The sequence below is a fragment of the Notolepis coatsorum genome (genome assembly GCF_963971535.1).
Source record: "Notolepis coatsorum genome assembly, chromosome: 1".
NCBI lineage: Eukaryota > Metazoa > Chordata > Actinopteri > Aulopiformes > Paralepididae > Notolepis > Notolepis coatsorum.
Window position 1 is genome coordinate 83,599,715 of NC_140165.1, and position 18,873 is coordinate 83,618,587.

At 48.0% G+C, this 18,873-nt stretch overlaps 1 protein-coding gene across 1 annotated transcript in view; it reads left to right on the forward strand.

Moving 5' to 3' along the window:
• LOC311233540 (beta-enolase-like) overlaps positions 1 to 15,478 on the forward strand; it is a 29,631-nt gene extending 14,153 nt beyond the window's left edge. Inside the window, 1 exon segment of the mRNA XM_084320506.1 lies at positions 15,172 to 15,478. Coding sequence (XP_084176632.1) covers positions 15,172 to 15,241 — 70 coding nt within the window. The 3' untranslated portion in view covers positions 15,242 to 15,478.
• Positions 15,479 to 18,873: the final 3,395 nt, after the last annotated feature.

Consider the following 18,873-nt stretch of genomic DNA (forward strand, 5'->3'; position numbering starts at 1 on the left):
GGCATTCCCTCTCGCCTCAGGAGTGGAGTTGCGTATCTCATCACTCCGCTGACTGTGACTCTCTTTGTCCCCTGCTCGAGGAGGTTTATGGCGTAAATGTCTTCTTTAGAACGAATGTCTTTCTTTTCGTTCTTAAAGGGCATTGTCTCTAGTGTCCATAGCCTCTCGACATGCTGCAGGAGAGTGGTGTCTTCTTCTGTCACTCTGGAGTGGAGGCAGCTAGTGGCTGCTGTTCGGTTAAGAGATTTAGCGAGGGGGCCTTGTAATGTCCATCCTAGGCGGGTCTCGACTGCTGCAGGACAGCCTCTGGGTCCTGTATGGACCCGGTCTATCGGGACTATGAGGTCTGCATGGTCGGAGCCTATCAGCAGGGTCGGGGTGGCGCCGTCTATGAGCGGGATAGGTAGTTGACGCAGGTGCACATATTTATCCATCAGTTTGGCGATGGGGTAGGTGTACTGTGATAGTCCTATTTCTTGGCTGGTGAAAGCATTTGTAATCCTATACCGTCGCTCTGGCTGCCCGCTTGCTGCGATAGTGAAGGAGACATTCTCGCCTTTTATCGTCTTTAAATCTCTTCTTATTGTCCGAATTGTCATTTGGTTCTCGCTCCCCCGCAGTCCCAGCTGGGCCGCAGCGGACGCGAGCAGAAGGGTCTTCTCTGACCCGTCATCAAGGACGGCGTAAGTGTCCATGACTTTATCTTGGTAGCTCAATGTTACACGGACTACCTTTAAGAGCACTTGGGCGCCGCTGCTGCTGGCGGGGTCAATGTACATGACACTTGCCTTTGTGCTGCTCGATGGTGCAGGTGCAGGCTTTCTTCTGTTACTGTCGTGTAGGACATCTAGGTGGGCTCCGTCACACCGACTGCACCTCTTCTTTAGGCGGCACTCGGCTGCCATGTGACTGCGCGCACATTGGTAACAGCGCCTGTTGGACTTTATCCATTGACTCATGTAACTGAGGGGTACAATTCCCTGACTGTATTACTAGATATGATACTTACTACCACTACCTTTGTACTTAATATTCGGCCACCCAGTACACGGCATAAATATATTATCATAAACACTCTCACGTAGATGAAACGGATCCAACACAAATGTACGAAGTCGAAACAGGTCTTTATTTCTACACAGCGATGGTGTGTAGAACAAGCACTTAATCACTTAATTACATTTATGAATTGAAATAGTATGCACTTTTATGGCAAAGAGTATTCGTCGGTATATCAATAGAGAATGTCCAATCTCTGAAGGCGCAGGTGGTAAATATACGACCTGGAATAGTTAAGGAATAACAGCAATGATACTTTAATGATTATATACTAGATACACTAGAGGGGGTTAATCCGGTCGCTTGTAAGCCGACAGGAGTAGGAGGGGGGGGGGGGGGGGTAGAATCCGGCTGCCTCGTCCGGCCAAGGGTATCCCAGGTGAACCCACTGTAGTGCCGTTCAATGCGCCGGCGATCCTTGGACCACAGATGAAAGCAGGTGGACTCTTTGTGGGCCGGCTCTCTCCGGTCCACGGGGGAGAGACGTGAAGCGACCTCGTCTTGCAGAGCGTCTCCTCACCTTGCGTCCTCTCCAGGGGGGGGGGTTCCAACACACGGCAGTGTCGGGGGTCTTTATCCATGGAATAATCAAAGTATACAAAGCATAATCCGTGCCTGGGAAGGCGGGCTGTCGTCGGTAGAATAATCCGGTATACAGGTCCACTCGCTCGTCGGCTCTGGGGCTCCTCGGGTGCAGCTTCACGTAGGGTCAACCACCCTGGGTAAGCAGCCAGTTCTCTGCCCGAAACGATGGGGTACTGACTACGGTAGTATTCTCACCGCACGAAGCACTATATATTAACAGACTATTATTAGCTTAATAGACTACGTCCAACTCGACGATATAGTGCCAAATATGACTATTCAAATATTAATATACACGATGTCTCAATACCGATGGTAGGCGAACTTGGCCTTACTCCCACACGTGGCGTCGCGGGGAGGCTTTACGTCTGTGACTCTATTGGAGGGTAAGAAACTGGACTGAAAAGAAAGTCCTACTTTAGTAGCGCAGTATATATACGCACTATGAACAAATAGTCTCATTAGTGGTGCGGTAGCCAGATTCCTACGCGGAACTAGGACTTGTTCGTACATGTGGAGCGGTACGTTTGAACTGGGTCTGAGGGGTATGGCAGCCTGGCACCAAGGTCTCGACCAATAGTAGAATGGAGACTATTATGGGATGTTCAGTAGGCTAGAATGGATATTCAATGCATATTGTACAAGGAATATACAAGGGATATCAGGGAATATTAGAGAATATACAAATACAATTAAATATATATATATAAATAAATATATATATTCGGTTTAATCTGGCCCTTCACAACAGCCACCCCCTGAATAGGTCCCAGACCTAATCAGTTAAACAGAGACAGATTAATCGCGTTGTCTATTTACACATAAGGGTTTGCTGTAGGGGTCAGTCAACTTCACAAAGTCATAGGGTTGTAGGGTCATGGTCATCATCGATTGTGTCTGGGAGTCGAGGCAGTTCTATGAGCCTTGCCACGGGACGGGTGTAAGTGCGACCCTGGACGAGCACTTCAGCTGCTCGGACCTTGCCGTCGGCACCGGTGATCACTTTGCTTACGCGGCCGGCCGGCCACATAGCTCTGGGCAGTGATTGATCAATAATCATGACGACTGTTCCTTCTGTCAAATTGTCTCTCTCCTTTACCCACTTCTGGCGGGTCTGTAGAGACGGTAGGTAGTGCAGTAGGAAACTGTTCCAAAACTTGTCGGCTAATACTTGGCTGTACTTCCACATTCGTCGGCCGTTCGCTTCTTCAGGCCGGTACATTGTCTGGGGTAATGCAGGATCTAGCCGCCCCATCAGGAGTGTGTTGGGGGTAACTGGGTCGATATCCGCCACATCACTGGAGACATATCCAAGGGGCTTCGAGTTAAGTACTCCCTCAATCTCCGTGAGGACTGTCATTAGGACTTCTTCCGCCACAGTCTGGGCCCCAAGTACTGCGTACAGGGCTGTCTTTATGGAGCGCACTTCTCGTTCCCAAGTGCCACCGAAGTGGGGTGCGTTTGGGGGGTTGAATTGGAAATCAACCTGTGCTGGAGCGAGGTGGGTCTTAAGTTCTGGGCCCATAGCTTGGAAGCTCTCTCTCAGCTCTCTTTCGCCGCCTTTGGAGTTTGTCCCATGATCGGACAATAGGGTAGACGGTCTTCCTTTCCGTGATGTGAATCTTCGGAAGACCATAAGGAATGAGTCTGTGCTCATGGTCGGGAGAAGTTCGATGTGTATCGCTCTGGTGGTCATGCATTTGAATACAATACCCCACCGCTTCTCGGTTCCTCTTCCTTTCTTTATGTGCAGCGGGCCAAAGCAGTCCATACCCGTTGAGTGGAATGGCTTGTCACCGATTCGGAGGCGACATGGAGGAAGGTCAGCCATCCTTGGTATGCTGGGCTGCGCGCGCCACTTGCGGCAGTCTAGACATGTTCGCTGGAAGCGTCGTACCGCCTCTCTTCCTTGTAGGATCCAGTAACGACGTCTGATTTCCGCGAAGACTCTTTCTGCTCCTGCGTGATGTACATCCTCATCGTATTTCTTTATAATCAGCTCTGTGACCTTGTGTCGGCTGTTCAATACGATCGGGTATTTAATGTCATCCGGTAGATTGGGGGCTCTGCGTAGGCGACCACCCACTCTGATGAGGGTATGAGCGTCGCTCTCGGGGGCCAGGTGAATTAATCTGCTGTCGGATGGGACGGGCTTTCCTCCCTGTAGACAGGCCAATTCATCGGGGAACGAGTCTCTCTGGGCTCGCTGCAGTAGAAGCAATTCTGCTTCCTCGTAGTTAGCTGCTGACATATCAGCGGGGGACTTGCACTCCGGGTGGTACCGCAGGAATGTTCTTTGTTGTGCACTCTCTATGGACGTGCAATCGTCTATGTTAGGGTCGGTGGAGGCTACGGTGCTCAATCCACAGAACACAGACTTCTTATTTTCCACCTCCTCTGGACTTGCTTCCCTCGGGATAGGCATGGGCCACTGTCCTTCCGGGAGTCTTAGGAATGCGGGGCCGTCACTGTAGACATTGCGACGGGTGAGGTCATCCAGGGGCATCCCCCGGGTGATGACGTCAGCTGGGTTCTGTTTTGTATCAACGTAGCGCCACTCTGTTTCTCCGGTTAACTCTTCGGTTAAGTCTTGAATCTCGGTGACTCTGACTCCCACGAAGACTTTGTACTTGCATGAGTCCGATTTGATCCAGGCGAGTACCGTCGTGGAATCTGACCACAGGATTGTTCTAGACACCGGTATGGTGAGCTCACGTTGGATGAGCGTGGCTAGGTGCGCTCCGGCTAGGGCTGCGCAGAGCTCTAGACGTGGGATAGATTGTTGCTTGCGTGGGGCTATTCTCGAGCGGGCGAGGACAAATGCTGTGTAGATCTCTTCGTCCGCTGCTGGGTCCTCTGCTACATGTTTCTGTAGTGCAAATGTCGCACAGCAGGGGCTGCACGTCGTTCCGAAGGGGAGGACTTCCCATTGGTAGATGGCTGGGTGCTCATCTCCTGGCTTCTCTCTCCATAGGAACCGTAACAGGGGCTTGTCCGCCTCTACTAATTTCACCTGCAGGAACATTCCTTTAATGTCCCCGCTGATGGCCACCTTTTCCTGGCGGAAGCGGAGTAGAACGCCGAGTAGGGAGGGGCCGAGTGTGGGACCGGGCAGTAACTCTTTATTCAGATTTTGGGATCCGATCTGGTAGCTGCAGTTAAATACTATGCGGTCTTTACCGTTGTGATGGACCTTGTGGTGGGGCACGTACCACGATTCAGTGGTCTGGTCAGCCTCTTTAATGTCCATCTTTGTGACGTGTCCCGCTGTGATGAGCCTCTCAATCTCAGCGCGGTATACACTCTCTTGGGCGGGGTTCTTGGCTAAGCGCCGCTCCGTGTTCAGCAGGTACCGTTCTGTGGCGTCTGTCTTGGCGTGGAAAGTAGGCATTCCTTCTCGCCGCAGGAGTGGCGTGGCGTATCTCAACACGCCGTTGACCGGGACTCTCTTGGTCCCTGTCTCGAGGAGGTGAATGGCGTAAATGTCATCTTTAGAGCGAATGTCTTTCTTTCCGTTCTTAAAGGGCATTTGTTCCAAGGTCCATAGCCGCTCTACGTGTTGCAGGAGTGCGGTTTCTCCCTCTGTGACTCGGGAGTGGAGACATCTAGTGGCTGTACTTCGGTTGAGAGATTTGGCGAGCGGGCCTTGGAGAGTCCATCCCAAACGGGTCTCGACTGCTGCAGGACAGCCTCGGGGTCCGGTATGAACCCGGTCTATCGGGACAATGAGGTCTGCATGGTCGGAGCCTATCAACAGGGTCGGCATAGCATTGTCTATGAGCGTGATCGGTAACTTGCGCAGATGTGCATATTTCTCCATCAGCTTGGCGACGGGGTATGTGTACCGCGACAGTCCTATTTCATGGCTGGTGAAAGCGTCTGCAATCTGGTACCGTCGCTCAGGCTGGCCGCTTGCTGCGATAGAGAATGAGACATTCTCGCCCTTTATCGTCTTCAAATCTCGTCTTATTGTCCGAATTGTCATTTGGGTTTCGCTTCCCCGCAGCCCTAGCTGGGCCGCCGCGGAGGCGAGCAGCAGGGTCTTCTCTGACCCGTCATCGAGGACGGCGTAAGTGTCCAGGACTTTATTCTGGTAGCTTAGTGTCACACGCACTACTTTTAGGAGTACTCGGGCTCCACTGCTGCTGGCGGGATCGATGTACATGACGCTCGCTTTGCGGCTGGATGGTGCAGGTGAAGGGCGCCGTCTGTTACTGTCGTGAAGTATGTCCAGATGGGCTCCATCGCACTTGGTGCACCTTTTCTTTAAGCGGCATTCGGCTGCCATGTGTGAGCGCGCACAGCGAAAACAGCGCTTGTTGGACTTTATCCATTGACCTGCTTCCTCCGCGTTCAGCTTGGGGAAGGAGTCACATTGCGCTAGCCAGTGTTCTTTCTCACAGTAGGGGCACACTATCTTCCACTTCTCCGTTCTGGAGGGGGTACTGTGGCTCCTGCTGCTCGGTACTGACTCCGATTGGTGCATCACAGTCACCAATCTTCTTCCATCATTTAGTCGTCTGGTTCCTTCTCTGGAGCCAGGGGTGCTCCGTCCGAATGTATCTAGCCGTAGGCTGCTGACTTCTCTCGCCAGGAAGTCTGCTAGATCGAGGAGGTTCGGTTCGGGGCCATTCGGGTCTCTGTGGTCCCTCTGCCGCCTAAAGCGCTCCTGACGAGCGGGCGGCAGCTTCTCCAGGATCCTTTCCACATTTGAGTTGGCGTAAAGTTCATGCCTCCCCTTCTCTCTTTGCGCTCCCAACATCCCTACCAGGGACTGCACTCTGATGGACAGGTCGTCCAGTGCTCGATTGTCTATTGCTGGGGGTAAGCGGTCGATGTGTCGGATCTCCTGGATCACGTAATCCCATATGCGCCCATACCTCTGGTCCAATGCTACCAGCGCTGCTGTGTATGGGGTGGTGGAAGTCGCGTAGGCGAGCGCTATATTATGTGCGCGGGGTACCTTTAAGTGCTTCAGTAGGATGGCGTATTTGTGGCGTTCATCCAATACATCCACCAACATGGTCTCCAGACACATGCGGAGTTCTGTATACTGGGCCCGGTTCTCTTGGGTGAAGTCGGGTACCATAGGCGTGCCAATGTATGACGCTGACTGTGGATACATCGGCGAGCGTTGGGGGAGAGGCCTCCTAGGCGAGTCTCCTCCCGCTCCTTGGTATGGGCTGGTACCGGCAGTGTACCATGGCCCGCTTGTCCAGGTGCTGTTCCTCGGTGCGGGTCGTGCGTCGTGCTCACCCGGGTATAGAGTCGGGGGTCTGTAGCGCAGCTCCGCGGGAGTATAGCCTGGGCTGTACCGGGCCTCCTGGTCCGGTAGAGTACTGTGCTGTCTTCGGGCGTGGTTCTCCTCCTCTTCCTCTTCGTCTTCAGTTAGGTCATCCAGTGCTTGTAGTCTCTGGTTTAGCCTCTCCACAGGATATGCTGCTCCTTCCCGGTTGCTAGGTCTCGCTTGGACCGGTGGGGGGAGGTGGTCTGTGGGGGGTATAGACCTCGTCTGTTGGTCAAGTTCAGGGTTGTTTACTCGGCTAGGGGATGCCGCCCTGGAGGTGTGTCTAGACGAGTTCCTGGAGCCTCTGGCGGAGGGAGAGGGTGTTGTCCGTCTGATCAGCTGTTCTATTAGTTGCGACTGCTGTCTGTCGCGCGCTGCGTCCCGTTGAGCACCGGCTCGTTCTCGGGCCACATTCTCTTCCATCTGAATGCGTCTTATTTCTAGACGTATCTGCTCGTGTTCGCTTCGCTGCTGGATCTGCAGTCGGTCGCGTTCAGCAGCGGCGTTCAGGCTGATGAGGAAGGCCTGCTGTAGGGTCCTCTCTGCCTCGCTGGGAGAAGGCGGTTGTATAGGGGAGCCTTCCCTCGGGGTACTCCTTGCGGAGCCTTGGAGTTCTATCTCCACGGTGCTCTCCCCGTCTTCTTCCGTGCCGAGTTCTCTCTCGGTAGCGTTGTATTCCTCCCGGGACTCATCGGGGACTACTTCTTCAGTACTGGCGGGGTGTGAAGTCATGTCTGGTTCCCACTGGTCCCCACCGTGAACTTGGTCAGTTACATTAGAGCCCGTAGGGGCCTCTATGGTCGGGGTAGTCTGGGCGTTGGGGTTAGACATACTTTTACTTTCTAGTTTTACCGCGTTTACTGTTAGTAGAAGACTAGGTTGTTGACTGACAGCGTAAGCCTCTAAGTACTGAGGGAGCCGTCGTTCGCGCTGCGGGCGTTGGTTAGGAGGATCGTTTCGTGGAGTGTTCATCATAGGCCATTTCAATATTAATAACACTATATTAATATTACACTAATTACCCTCCGGCTCGAAGGACCAATTGTAACTGAGGGGTACAATTCCCTGACTGTATTACTAGATATGATACTTACTACCACTACCTTTGTACTTAATATTCGGCCACCCAGTACACGGCATAAATATATTATCATAAACACTCTCACGTAGATGAAACGGATCCAACACAAATGTACGAAGTCGAAACAGGTCTTTATTTCTACACAGCGATGGTGTGTAGAACAAGCACTTAATCACTTAATTACATTTATGAATTGAAATAGTATGCACTTTTATGGCAAAGAGTATTCGTCGGTATATCAATAGAGAATGTCCAATCTCTGAAGGCGCAGGTGGTAAATATACGACCTGGAATAGTTAAGGAATAACAGCAATGATACTTTAATGATTATATACTAGATACACTAGAGGGGGTTAATCCGGTCGCTTGTAAGCCGACAGGAGTAGGAGGGGGGGGGGGGGGTAGAATCCGGCTGCCTCGTCCGGCCAAGGGTATCCCAGGTGAACCCACTGTAGTGCCGTTCAATGCGCCGGCGATCCTTGGACCACAGATGAAAGCAGGTGGACTCTTTGTGGGCCGGCTCTCTCCGGTCCACGGGGGAGAGACGTGAAGCGACCTCGTCTTGCAGAGCGTCTCCTCACCTTGCGTCCTCTCCAGGGGGGGGGGTTCCAACACACGGCAGTGTCGGGGGTCTTTATCCATGGAATAATCAAAGTATACAAAGCATAATCCGTGCCTGGGAAGGCGGGCTGTCGTCGGTAGAATAATCCGGTATACAGGTCCACTCGCTCGTCGGCTCTGGGGCTCCTCGGGTGCAGCTTCACGTAGGGTCAACCACCCTGGGTAAGCAGCCAGTTCTCTGCCCGAAACGATGGGGTACTGACTACGGTAGTATTCTCACCGCACGAAGCACTATATATTAACAGACTATTATTAGCTTAATAGACTACGTCCAACTCGACGATATAGTGCCAAATATGACTATTCAAATATTAATATACACGATGTCTCAATACCGATGGTAGGCGAACTTGGCCTTACTCCCACACGTGGCGTCGCGGGGAGGCTTTACGTCTGTGACTCTATTGGAGGGTAAGAAACTGGACTGAAAAGAAAGTCCTACTTTAGTAGCGCAGTATATATACGCACTATGAACAAATAGTCCCATTAGTGGTGCGGTAGCCAGATTCCTACGCGGAACTAGGACTTGTTCGTACATGTGGAGCGGTACGTTTGAACTGGGTCTGAGGGGTATGGCAGCCTGGCACCAAGGTCTCGACCAATAGTAGAATGGAGACTATTATGGGATGTTCAGTAGGCTAGAATGGATATTCAATGCATATTGTACAAGGAATATACAAGGGATATCAGGGAATATTAGAGAATATACAAATACAATTAAATATATATATATAAATAAATATATATATTCAGTTTAATCTGGCCCTTCACAACAACTCACTTCTTCTGCATTCATCTTTGTGAACAGGTCACATTGTGACAGCCAGTGTTCCTTCTCGCAGTACGGGCACACCATCTTCCACTTCTCTTTTCTCGAGGGGGTACTGTGGTTCTTACTGCTCGGTACTGATTCTGATTGGTGCATGACAGTCACCGATCTTCTTCCATCGTTTATTCTCCTGGGTCCCTCTCTGGAGCTTGGTGTGCTCCGCACGAACGTATCCAGTCGTAGGCTGCTGACTTCTCTCGCCAGGAAGTCGGCTAGATCGAGGAGGGATGGTTCGGGACCGTTAGGATCACGGTGGTCTCTCTGCCGCCTGAAGCGCTCTTGTCTGGCGGGTGGCAGCTTCTCTAAAATCCTCTCGACGTTAGAGTTGGCGTATAGCTCGTGCATACCCTTTTCTCGTTGCGCTCCCAGCATCCCTACCAGGGACTGCACTTTTATAGACAGGTCGTCTAATGAGCGATTGTCTGTTGCTGGGGGTAGGCGGTCAATATGCCTTATCTCTTGGATTACGTAATCCCATATACGTCCATATCTCTGGTCCAGCGCTGCTAGAGCCGCGGTGTATGGGGTCGTAGAGGTGGCATAGGCTAGCGCTATATTGTGCGCTCGGGGTACTTTCAGGTGCTTCAGTAATATTGCATACTTGTGGCGTTCATCAGCGACATCCACCATCATTGTCTCTAAGCACATCCGGAGCTCCGTGTACTGTGCTCGATTCTCATAGGTGAAGTCTGGAAACGTCGGTGTGCCAATGTATGACGCCGTGGATGGCTGATACATCGGCGAGCGTTGGGGGAGAGGCCTCCTAGGCGAGTCTCCTCTTGCGCCTCTCTGTGGGCTGGTACCGGCAGGGTACCATGGCCCGCTGGTCCAGGTGCTATTCCTCGGGGCTGGTCGTGCGTCATGCTCACCCGTGAATAGAGTCGGGGGTCTGTAGCGCAGCGCCGCGGGGGTATAGCCTGGGCTGTACTGGACCTCCTGGTCCGGTGGAGTACTGTGCTGTCGTCGGGCTTGGTTCTCCTCCTCTCCCTCTTCTTCTTCTATCAGGTCCTCTAGATCCTGTAGTCGTTTATTTAGCTTCTCCGCAGTGTATGCCGCTCCTTCCTTGTAGCTGGGTCTCGCTTGGACCGGTCGGGGAAGGGGGTCTGCGGGGGGGTATAGGCTTGGTCTGTTGGTCAAGTTCAGGGTCGCTTGCTCGGTTAGGGGATGCTGCCCTTGACTGTTGTCTCGACGAGTTCCTTGAACCCCTGGCGGAGGGAGAGGGTGTTGCCTTGGTGATCAGCTGCTCCATTAGCTGCGCTTGTAGTCTGTCGCGCTCGCCCTGTAGTCTGTCGCGCTCGGTTTCGCGCTGGATGAGAGCGAGGTCGCGCTCTGCCTCTCTTTGGGCACCGTCAGCGGCGCGCTGGGTGTCTGCTCGGTCTCTTGCCATATTCTCTTCCGTCTGAAGGCGTCTCATCTCCAGGCGTATGCGCTCTTCTTCGCTCCGTTGCTGCGTCTGGAGTCGATCGCGTTCACCCTGAAGTCGATCGCGTTCACCCTGGAGTCGATCGCGTTCGGTAGAGGCTGTCAGGCTGACGAGGAACGCCTGTGATAGCATCCTCTCCGCTTCGCTGGGGGAAGACGGTTGTAGAGGTGAGCCGCTCCTGGCTGTACTCGTTGGGGAGTCCTGGAGCTCTATCTCCTCGGCGCTCTCCTCATCTTGTTCCGTGCAGAGTTCTCTCTCTGTAGGGTTGTCTTCCTCCCGGGGCTGGTCGGGGACTACTTCTTCGGTATTGGCGGGGGGTAAAGGCATGTCAGCTCCCTCCTGGTCCCCACCATGAGCTTGGTCAGTTACATTAGAACCCACTAGGGCCTCTGTGGTCGGGGTAACCTGGTCGTTAAGGTCAGACATAATTTTACTTTCTACTTTTACCGCGTTTACCGTTTGTCGAAGGCTAGGTAGTTGACTGACAGCGTAATCCTCTAAGTACTGAGGTGTCTGTCGTCTGCGCCGCGGGCGTTCTACGTTAGGAGGACCGTTTCGTGGAGTGTTCATCATAGGCCATTTCAATATTAATAACACTATATTAATATTACACTAGTTACCCTCCGGCTCGAAGGACCAATTGTAACTGAGGGGTACAATTCCCTGACTGTATTGATAAGTATGGTATCATTAAACCACTACCGCTTTATGTACTTTAACTACTGGCCACACAGTACATGATATAGATATGATGAACACTTTCCCACCATGAAACCAAGTCCACACAAATGTATAAGTCGAATATTTAATATATAGCAAAGGGTATATACAACGTTCACTTAATGACATTTATGATTTGAATGCACTTGTAAGGCAAATGAGTATTCGTAGGCAAATCAACATTGAATGTCCAATCTCTGGTTACGCAGGAAGCAAGTATACAACCTGGTTCTTTAGGGAACTATAGCGATGGTACTTAATGATTATAGCTGGATATACTAAAGGGGGATCCTGCTGGTTGTAAGTCAGTAGGGGGGGGGGGGGTTAGGAGAGCCGCCGGCGATATCCCATCTGGCCAACGATTTCTTGGGAGAATTCAGAGTGCTGAACACGGTGCCCACAGAACCTTGGTCCACAGATGAATACAGTTGGGCCCTCTTGTAGACGGTAGCTGCCGGTCCACAACGAAGAGACGTGAGGCGACCTCACTCGGGGTAGAGCGCCGTCTCACCTGGACTCCTCTCGGGGGGTAGTTCCAACACTCACCAGTGTTGGCTGTTATCCATGGCATAAATCAAAGCACCCAAAGCAAGTAGATAATCCAAGCCGTGTAGGGCTCGCCGTCGTCCGGGTAAGGTAATCCAATGTGCAGTTCCACTCGTCCTAGCCCAGAACTCCTCGGATGAAAGCACCACACGTGGTCTGCCCAGCCTGGTTAAGACTCTAGATAACGCGAGGAAACGATGGGGGTACTACTCACTGTATAACTCTAACCGAACGATGCACCATACATAATAGACTATTATTAACTTAATAGAAATACGTCCCACTCGACGGTATAGTGCCAAACTATGACAATTCAACTATTAATCCACACGATGTCTCAATGCCATTCTGAGGCCAAGTTGACCATACTGCACCACACGTGTATCGTGGGTGAGGCTTAACGTCTTGCCACTAGGTTGGAGGGTAAAGAACTAAGGGCTAAGGGACTAAAAAGAAAGTTCTACTTTACTTGCGCCATATATATATGCGCTGTGAACAAATAGTACCATTCGTATTTCGCCAGACGTATTCCTATGCGGAACCGGGCTAGTAACGACATGTTCGTCGGCACGATTGAACTTGAACCAAGGGGCTTGGCTGCTGGCGCCAAGTTCTTGTCCAATGAGAGAATGAAACTATTATGGGCTGTTAGTAGACTAAAGGGATATTCAGTGTATATGTACAAGGAATATACAAGGGATATCAAACGATATACAAATACTATTAAATATATATCCATAAATAAATATATATATTCGGTTTAATCTGATCCTTCACAACAAATAGCATTAGTAATATCAGTAGTATTAGTAATAGCATTAGTAATATCAGTAGCATTAGTAATATCAGTAGTATTAGTAATAATATTAGTAATATCAGTAGTATTAGCAATAACATTAGTAATATCAGTAGTATTAGCAATATCAGTAGTATTAGTAACATTAGTAATATCAGTAGTATTAGTAATACCATTAGTAATATCAGTAATATTAGTAATACCATTAGTAATATCAGTAGTATTAGTAATACCATTAGTAATATCAGTAGTATTAGTAATACCATTAGTAATATCAGTAGTATTAGTAATACCATTAGTAATAACATTAGTAATATCAGTAGTATTAGCAATATCAGTAGTATTAGTAATACCATTAGTAATATCAGTAGTATTAGTAATAGCAAGTAATGTCAGTAGTATTAGTAATACCATTAGTAATATCAGTAGTATTAGTAATAGCATTAGTAATATCAGTAGTATTAGCAATATCAGTAGTATTAGTATACCATTAGTAATATCAGTAGTATTAGTATACCATTAGTAATATCAGTAGTATTAGTATACCATTAGTAATATCAGTAGTATTAGTAATACCATTAGTAATATCAGTAGTATTAGTAATAGCATTAGTAATATCAGTAGTATTAGTAATAGCATTAGTAATATCAGTAGTATTAGTAATAGCATTAGTAATATCAGTAGTATTAGTAATAGCATTAGTAATATCAGTAGTATTAATAGCATTAGTAATATCAGTAGTATTAGTAATAGCATTAGTAATATCAGTAGCATTAGTAATATCAGTAGTATTAGTAATAATATTAGTAATATCAGTAGTATTAGCAATAACATTAGTAATATCAGTAGTATTAGCAATATCAGTAGTATTAGTAATAACATTAGTAATATCAGTAGTATTAGTAATACCATTAGTAATATCAGTAATATTAGTAATACCATTAGTAATATCAGTAGTATTAGTAATACCATTAGTAATATCAGTAGTATTAGTAATACCATTAGTAATATCAGTAGTATTAGTAATACCATTAGTAATAACATTAGTAATATCAGTAGTATTAGCAATATCAGTAGTATTAGTAATACCATTAGTAATATCAGTAGTATTAGTAATAGCATTAGTAATATCAGTAGTATTAGTAATACCATTAGTAATATCAGTAGTATTAGTAATAGCATTAGTAATATCAGTAGTATTAGCAATATCAGTAGTATTAGTATACCATTAGTAATATCAGTAGTATTAGTATACCATTAGTAATATCAGTAGTATTAGTATACCATTAGTAATATCAGTAGTATTAGTAATACCATTAGTAATATCAGTAGTATTAGTAATACCGATAGTAATATCAGTATTATTAGTAATATCATTTGTAATAGCAGTAGTATTAGTAATACCGATAGTAATATCAGTAGTATTAGAAATAGCATTAGTAATATCAGTAGTATTAGTAATAGCATTAGTAATATCAGTAGTATTAGTAATAACATTAGTAATATCAGTAGTATTAGCAATATCAGTAGTATTAGTAATAACAGTAGTATTAGTAATAACATTAGTAATATCAGTAGTATTAGCAATAACATTAGTAATATCAGTAGTATTAGCAATATCAGTAGTATTAGTAATAACATTAGTAATATCAGTAGTATTAGTAATACCATTAGTAATATCAGTAGTATTAGTAATACCATTAGTAATATCAGTAGTATTAGTAATACCATTAGTAATAACATTAGTAATATCAGTAGTATTAGCAATATCAGTAGTATTAGTAATACCATTAGTAATATCAGTAGTATTAGTAATAGCATTAGTAATATCAGTAGTATTAGCAATATCAGTAGTATTAGTATACCATTAGTAATATCAGTAGTATTAGTAATACCATTAGTAATATCAGTAGTATTAGTAATACCGATAGTAATATCAGTAGTATTAGTAATATCATTTGTAATAGCAGTAGTATTAGTAATACCGATAGTAATATCAGTAGTATTAGAAATATCAATAGTATTAGTAATATCATTAGTAATATTGTTAGCTGGTAGTGAAAGGTATTAAACAATATGTGATCATTCTGAAAACTGTAAACAAAGATGTCGAGAAAAGTGTGGGATTTTACAAGAGGAAACGCATAGTTCCTTTATTAACCTTTTACCATCTAACCTCTGCTGGTTGAGTTGTAACCTCTGACCTTTGCCCTCTGCCCTCCAGGATTGAGGAGGAGCTTGGATTCAACGCCAAGTTTGCCGGCAGGGACTTCCGTCACCCCAAGATCAATTAAGCATCTCTCTGTCCTCACCTCCATCAATCCCTCCATCTCGATGATGACCGACAACCGACCCCCTTCCTCCCTCCCGCTCGGGTAGCGGGGTCACCGGGGTCACCGGGGGGGTCAAGGCCAACCTCCTGAGTTTGACCCCATAAATAATTCCACTGTTTTATATATGTAGCACGAGCCTCACCTTTTTGAACCTACCCTCACACTGCGGTGTGGAATAAATAATAATAAATACTATAAAGATCATAAAAAGATTTTGTTCGAGTTGTTATTGTTCTGTATCACATCACATCAGAATCAACGACTTCTAACGTTCATCAGTACAACAGACACACATGGTACAATAACAACATGACCTCACATACAGTATACAGTACAACAGACACACATGGTCTCTCGCCGCGGGACGGTGGCCTGGGGCTCGCGGGACGGTGGCCTGGGGCTCGCGGGACGGTGGTCTGGGGCTCGCGGGACGGTGGTCTGGGGCTCGCGCGACGGTGGCTTGGGGCTCGCAGGACGGTCCACACACCGCTATCAGTGTTCTTCTTTCCCGCCAATGAAGTATTCACCTAAAGACCCAATACCGTGGCAACAACTACCGCACTACCGGTAGAATAAGTCCCCACACTGCCGATAGGGTGGGTTCCTACACACCGTAGCCCTGTAGTGATATTACTACCACCCAAACCACGCGTGCCTGACTGACTACCGCCGGTCTTCCGGTCGGGGGAGGCACTAACTTGATACCCGGCCTGGCGAGGGCGGGGCTGGGGGAACTCACGCTGCGACCTCCTGGGCCTCGAGTTCCCCCGCTGACAACCTTTTCCGTCGACAGACACAACACCAAGCTCACCAAACACAGACGCAGAACGTGTGGCGTGGGAGCCGCTTGACAGCACAGCATTCTCACAGGCAGACCCAGGCCTAACTAGCAACTGGGTGTCAGCCCCTGTCCCCATGAGAAGCGAAACGTGAAAGCACGCGGCCCGCAGCCAAAGGGAACAAATCAGAGCCTGTATCCCGCTGGTGTTGGGGGGGGGGAGTGCCGGAGAGGGTGCTAGACACAGCTAGACGGCGACGGTTTTTTAGGGCGTGCTCATCTAATGTAGCCGATCCCTCGGCCGCCAAGGCTGTCGGCCTTGTGATCACCTGTTTTTGTGCCCAGGGTACCTCAGGTGGGGGAAACATGGCCGCTGGTTGGGGGCCTCGCCGTAGCCGCTGGTGAAGCCGCGCCCTCACCTCTGGCTGCGCGGTATGAGGCGGTGTGGGGCCTAGGTCAAATACCGCCCGCTCTCCTGCGGACAGACCAAAAGGTCCCCTTGCGGAGAGGGGAGCCCTGAGGAGGGGAAGCCTTCTCTCCTCCTCAAGGGGAGACTGTTCCAACCAAAGATGTCTGTGAACAAGCGTTGACAGCATTCTAGCCCTCCCTGCGGTTATAGCTTGCGGCTAGGTCAAAAGCTGAATAACCTCAAAACCTTGCGCGATGTTTTGACGTCGGCTGGCCCTAAGGCCCCACCACCGACATCATTTTTGACAGAAAAAAACAGCAAATTGAACAATGTTGCCAGTCGCTGCTAATGGCGTCGGCCGGGCGGGACACCGTTCCACCATGTCAGGGCAAAGGACTGATGCCACCTGCTTCACTAAGCACGGAACACCAGTGGTGGCTGCAGACCAAAGTCTACTACTAGTGAAGCACTGCCTCACTAGTAGGCATGCAACAACCTCCACTGCGGTGTGCACCCATGAAGGGATAAATGAACGAAAACTCTATTAACATATTGCAGAATGGGCTAGTCCAATACACACAATTGTTAAGGGGATGCAGACCAGAGAAAAACGCCAGTCCTGTCCAAACCAGGGACCCCCATTTTCAATTCATAGATTGACAAAAACCTGCCCTGAGCCTCAGCCCATCCACCCATGTAAATGGTAAACAAGCCCCCGTTAAACCCCCAACATTAGACACCGATTGACCGTCAGCATGAATGGTTAAGAGGAGGGAAGACCTTTTAGTAAAGACAGCCCTCGGCGGGGAACAAGGGGAACGGCGTCCCAGCATTGTAGCATTAGCATTAGCCACGCGCTCTAGGATAGTTGGAAAAACACCCATAAAATTGTCATGACGACCATGTTTTCCCAAATATCCTGCCCCTCGCGCCAATACATCACTTGGTTGTCTCACGGGACAACGAGCAGTATTACTCATGCTAGTATCAATGCCTGATAGCGCAGACCCTACCTGTGCACGACTTAGCTCGACTGCTAACCGTCGTGCGACGTCCCTCGGTCCGCTGTCACAAGACGAGGAAAACCCAGGACAGGCCCGTTGCGCCCGTTAGGATGTGCCGAGAAGATTCCAGGGGCTGGTGAACTTCTGGCGAATACCCAACATTGTGTAATTTCTCCCTGCGTTTCATAACAACTAGTTCACGGAGTGCACTGCTACTTCCGTGTTGGAAACAAAAGAGGAAGGTGGAGCGTGACCATTTCCGGCATCATATAGGGAGACGCAGGGGCGTGGCCTGGTCACGTGCATGTGAGTGCATTTGTTTGTTTCGTGAGCACATTAAGTGCTAGGAGATAAGAGTTATCTCAATATGGCAGAGTGAGACGCGATTGCCAGTATGATAATATAACTGTTTACATCTTTAACTCATTACGTTATGGGGGGAGTGGGGAGAGGGGCGTCTACATGAATCTATGATCCAAATAGAAATGAATGTGAATTTGACTGACTGTAGTGGTACATAGAATTGCATTACACAAGAATAAAAAGCCTTTTTTTTCATTAACGAAAACTAGACAAAAATGTCAATCGATTTTCTGCGACTAAATCTAGACTAAAACAAAAGAGACAAAATTGAGACTAAAACTGACTAAGACTAAAATGCTTAGACCTGTAGTTGACTAAAACTGACTAAACTAAAAATAAATGAAGGTGACTAAATATGATGAAAACGAAAAAAATAAGCATTTGACACATGACTAAGACTAAGACTAAAATTTAAATAGCTGCCAAAATTAACACTGCAGTCAATTGGTTTTCACCGCTATGCCATAAGGGTTCAGTGCATGCTCATTAGTAGATGGTATTTAAATGTATTCTTGAAAGTGGTTTTGGATTCTATTTCCGCGAAGTAGCTTGGCAATGAGTTCCATTCCATGATAGCTCTGTAAGTCACAGAAGATTTTAGTAGATTTGTTCTGGGTTTAGGTGCCAGTAGATGGCCTGATGTAGCTTGTCTGGTCATATGGTCATGTTCTTCTCTTATGTAAACTATATGATCATAAAAATACTGTGTTTTTTTGACAACTTGAACATTTCTGAGAAAAGTTATTAGACAGGATTGCAGACGTTTCTCAACCGGAAGCCATGATCAATTTCTGTGCATAACTCCAATGTTAGTGTGCTTTGAACAGTGGAGAGCTAGTCTGGCAGGCTTATTTTGAGCTATTTGTAGTTTCTGGTTGTTGAGGCGATGTGAGCAGAGAAGTCCAGCTGGTTGTCAAGGACCACACCTAGGTTCTTGGAGGTCGGGGACAGAGGAACGGTTACGTTCTCCATGGTTACATTTTCCATGGTGATTCATTATAATAACTTGGTTTTATATAGCGCCTTTCATAAAACCCAA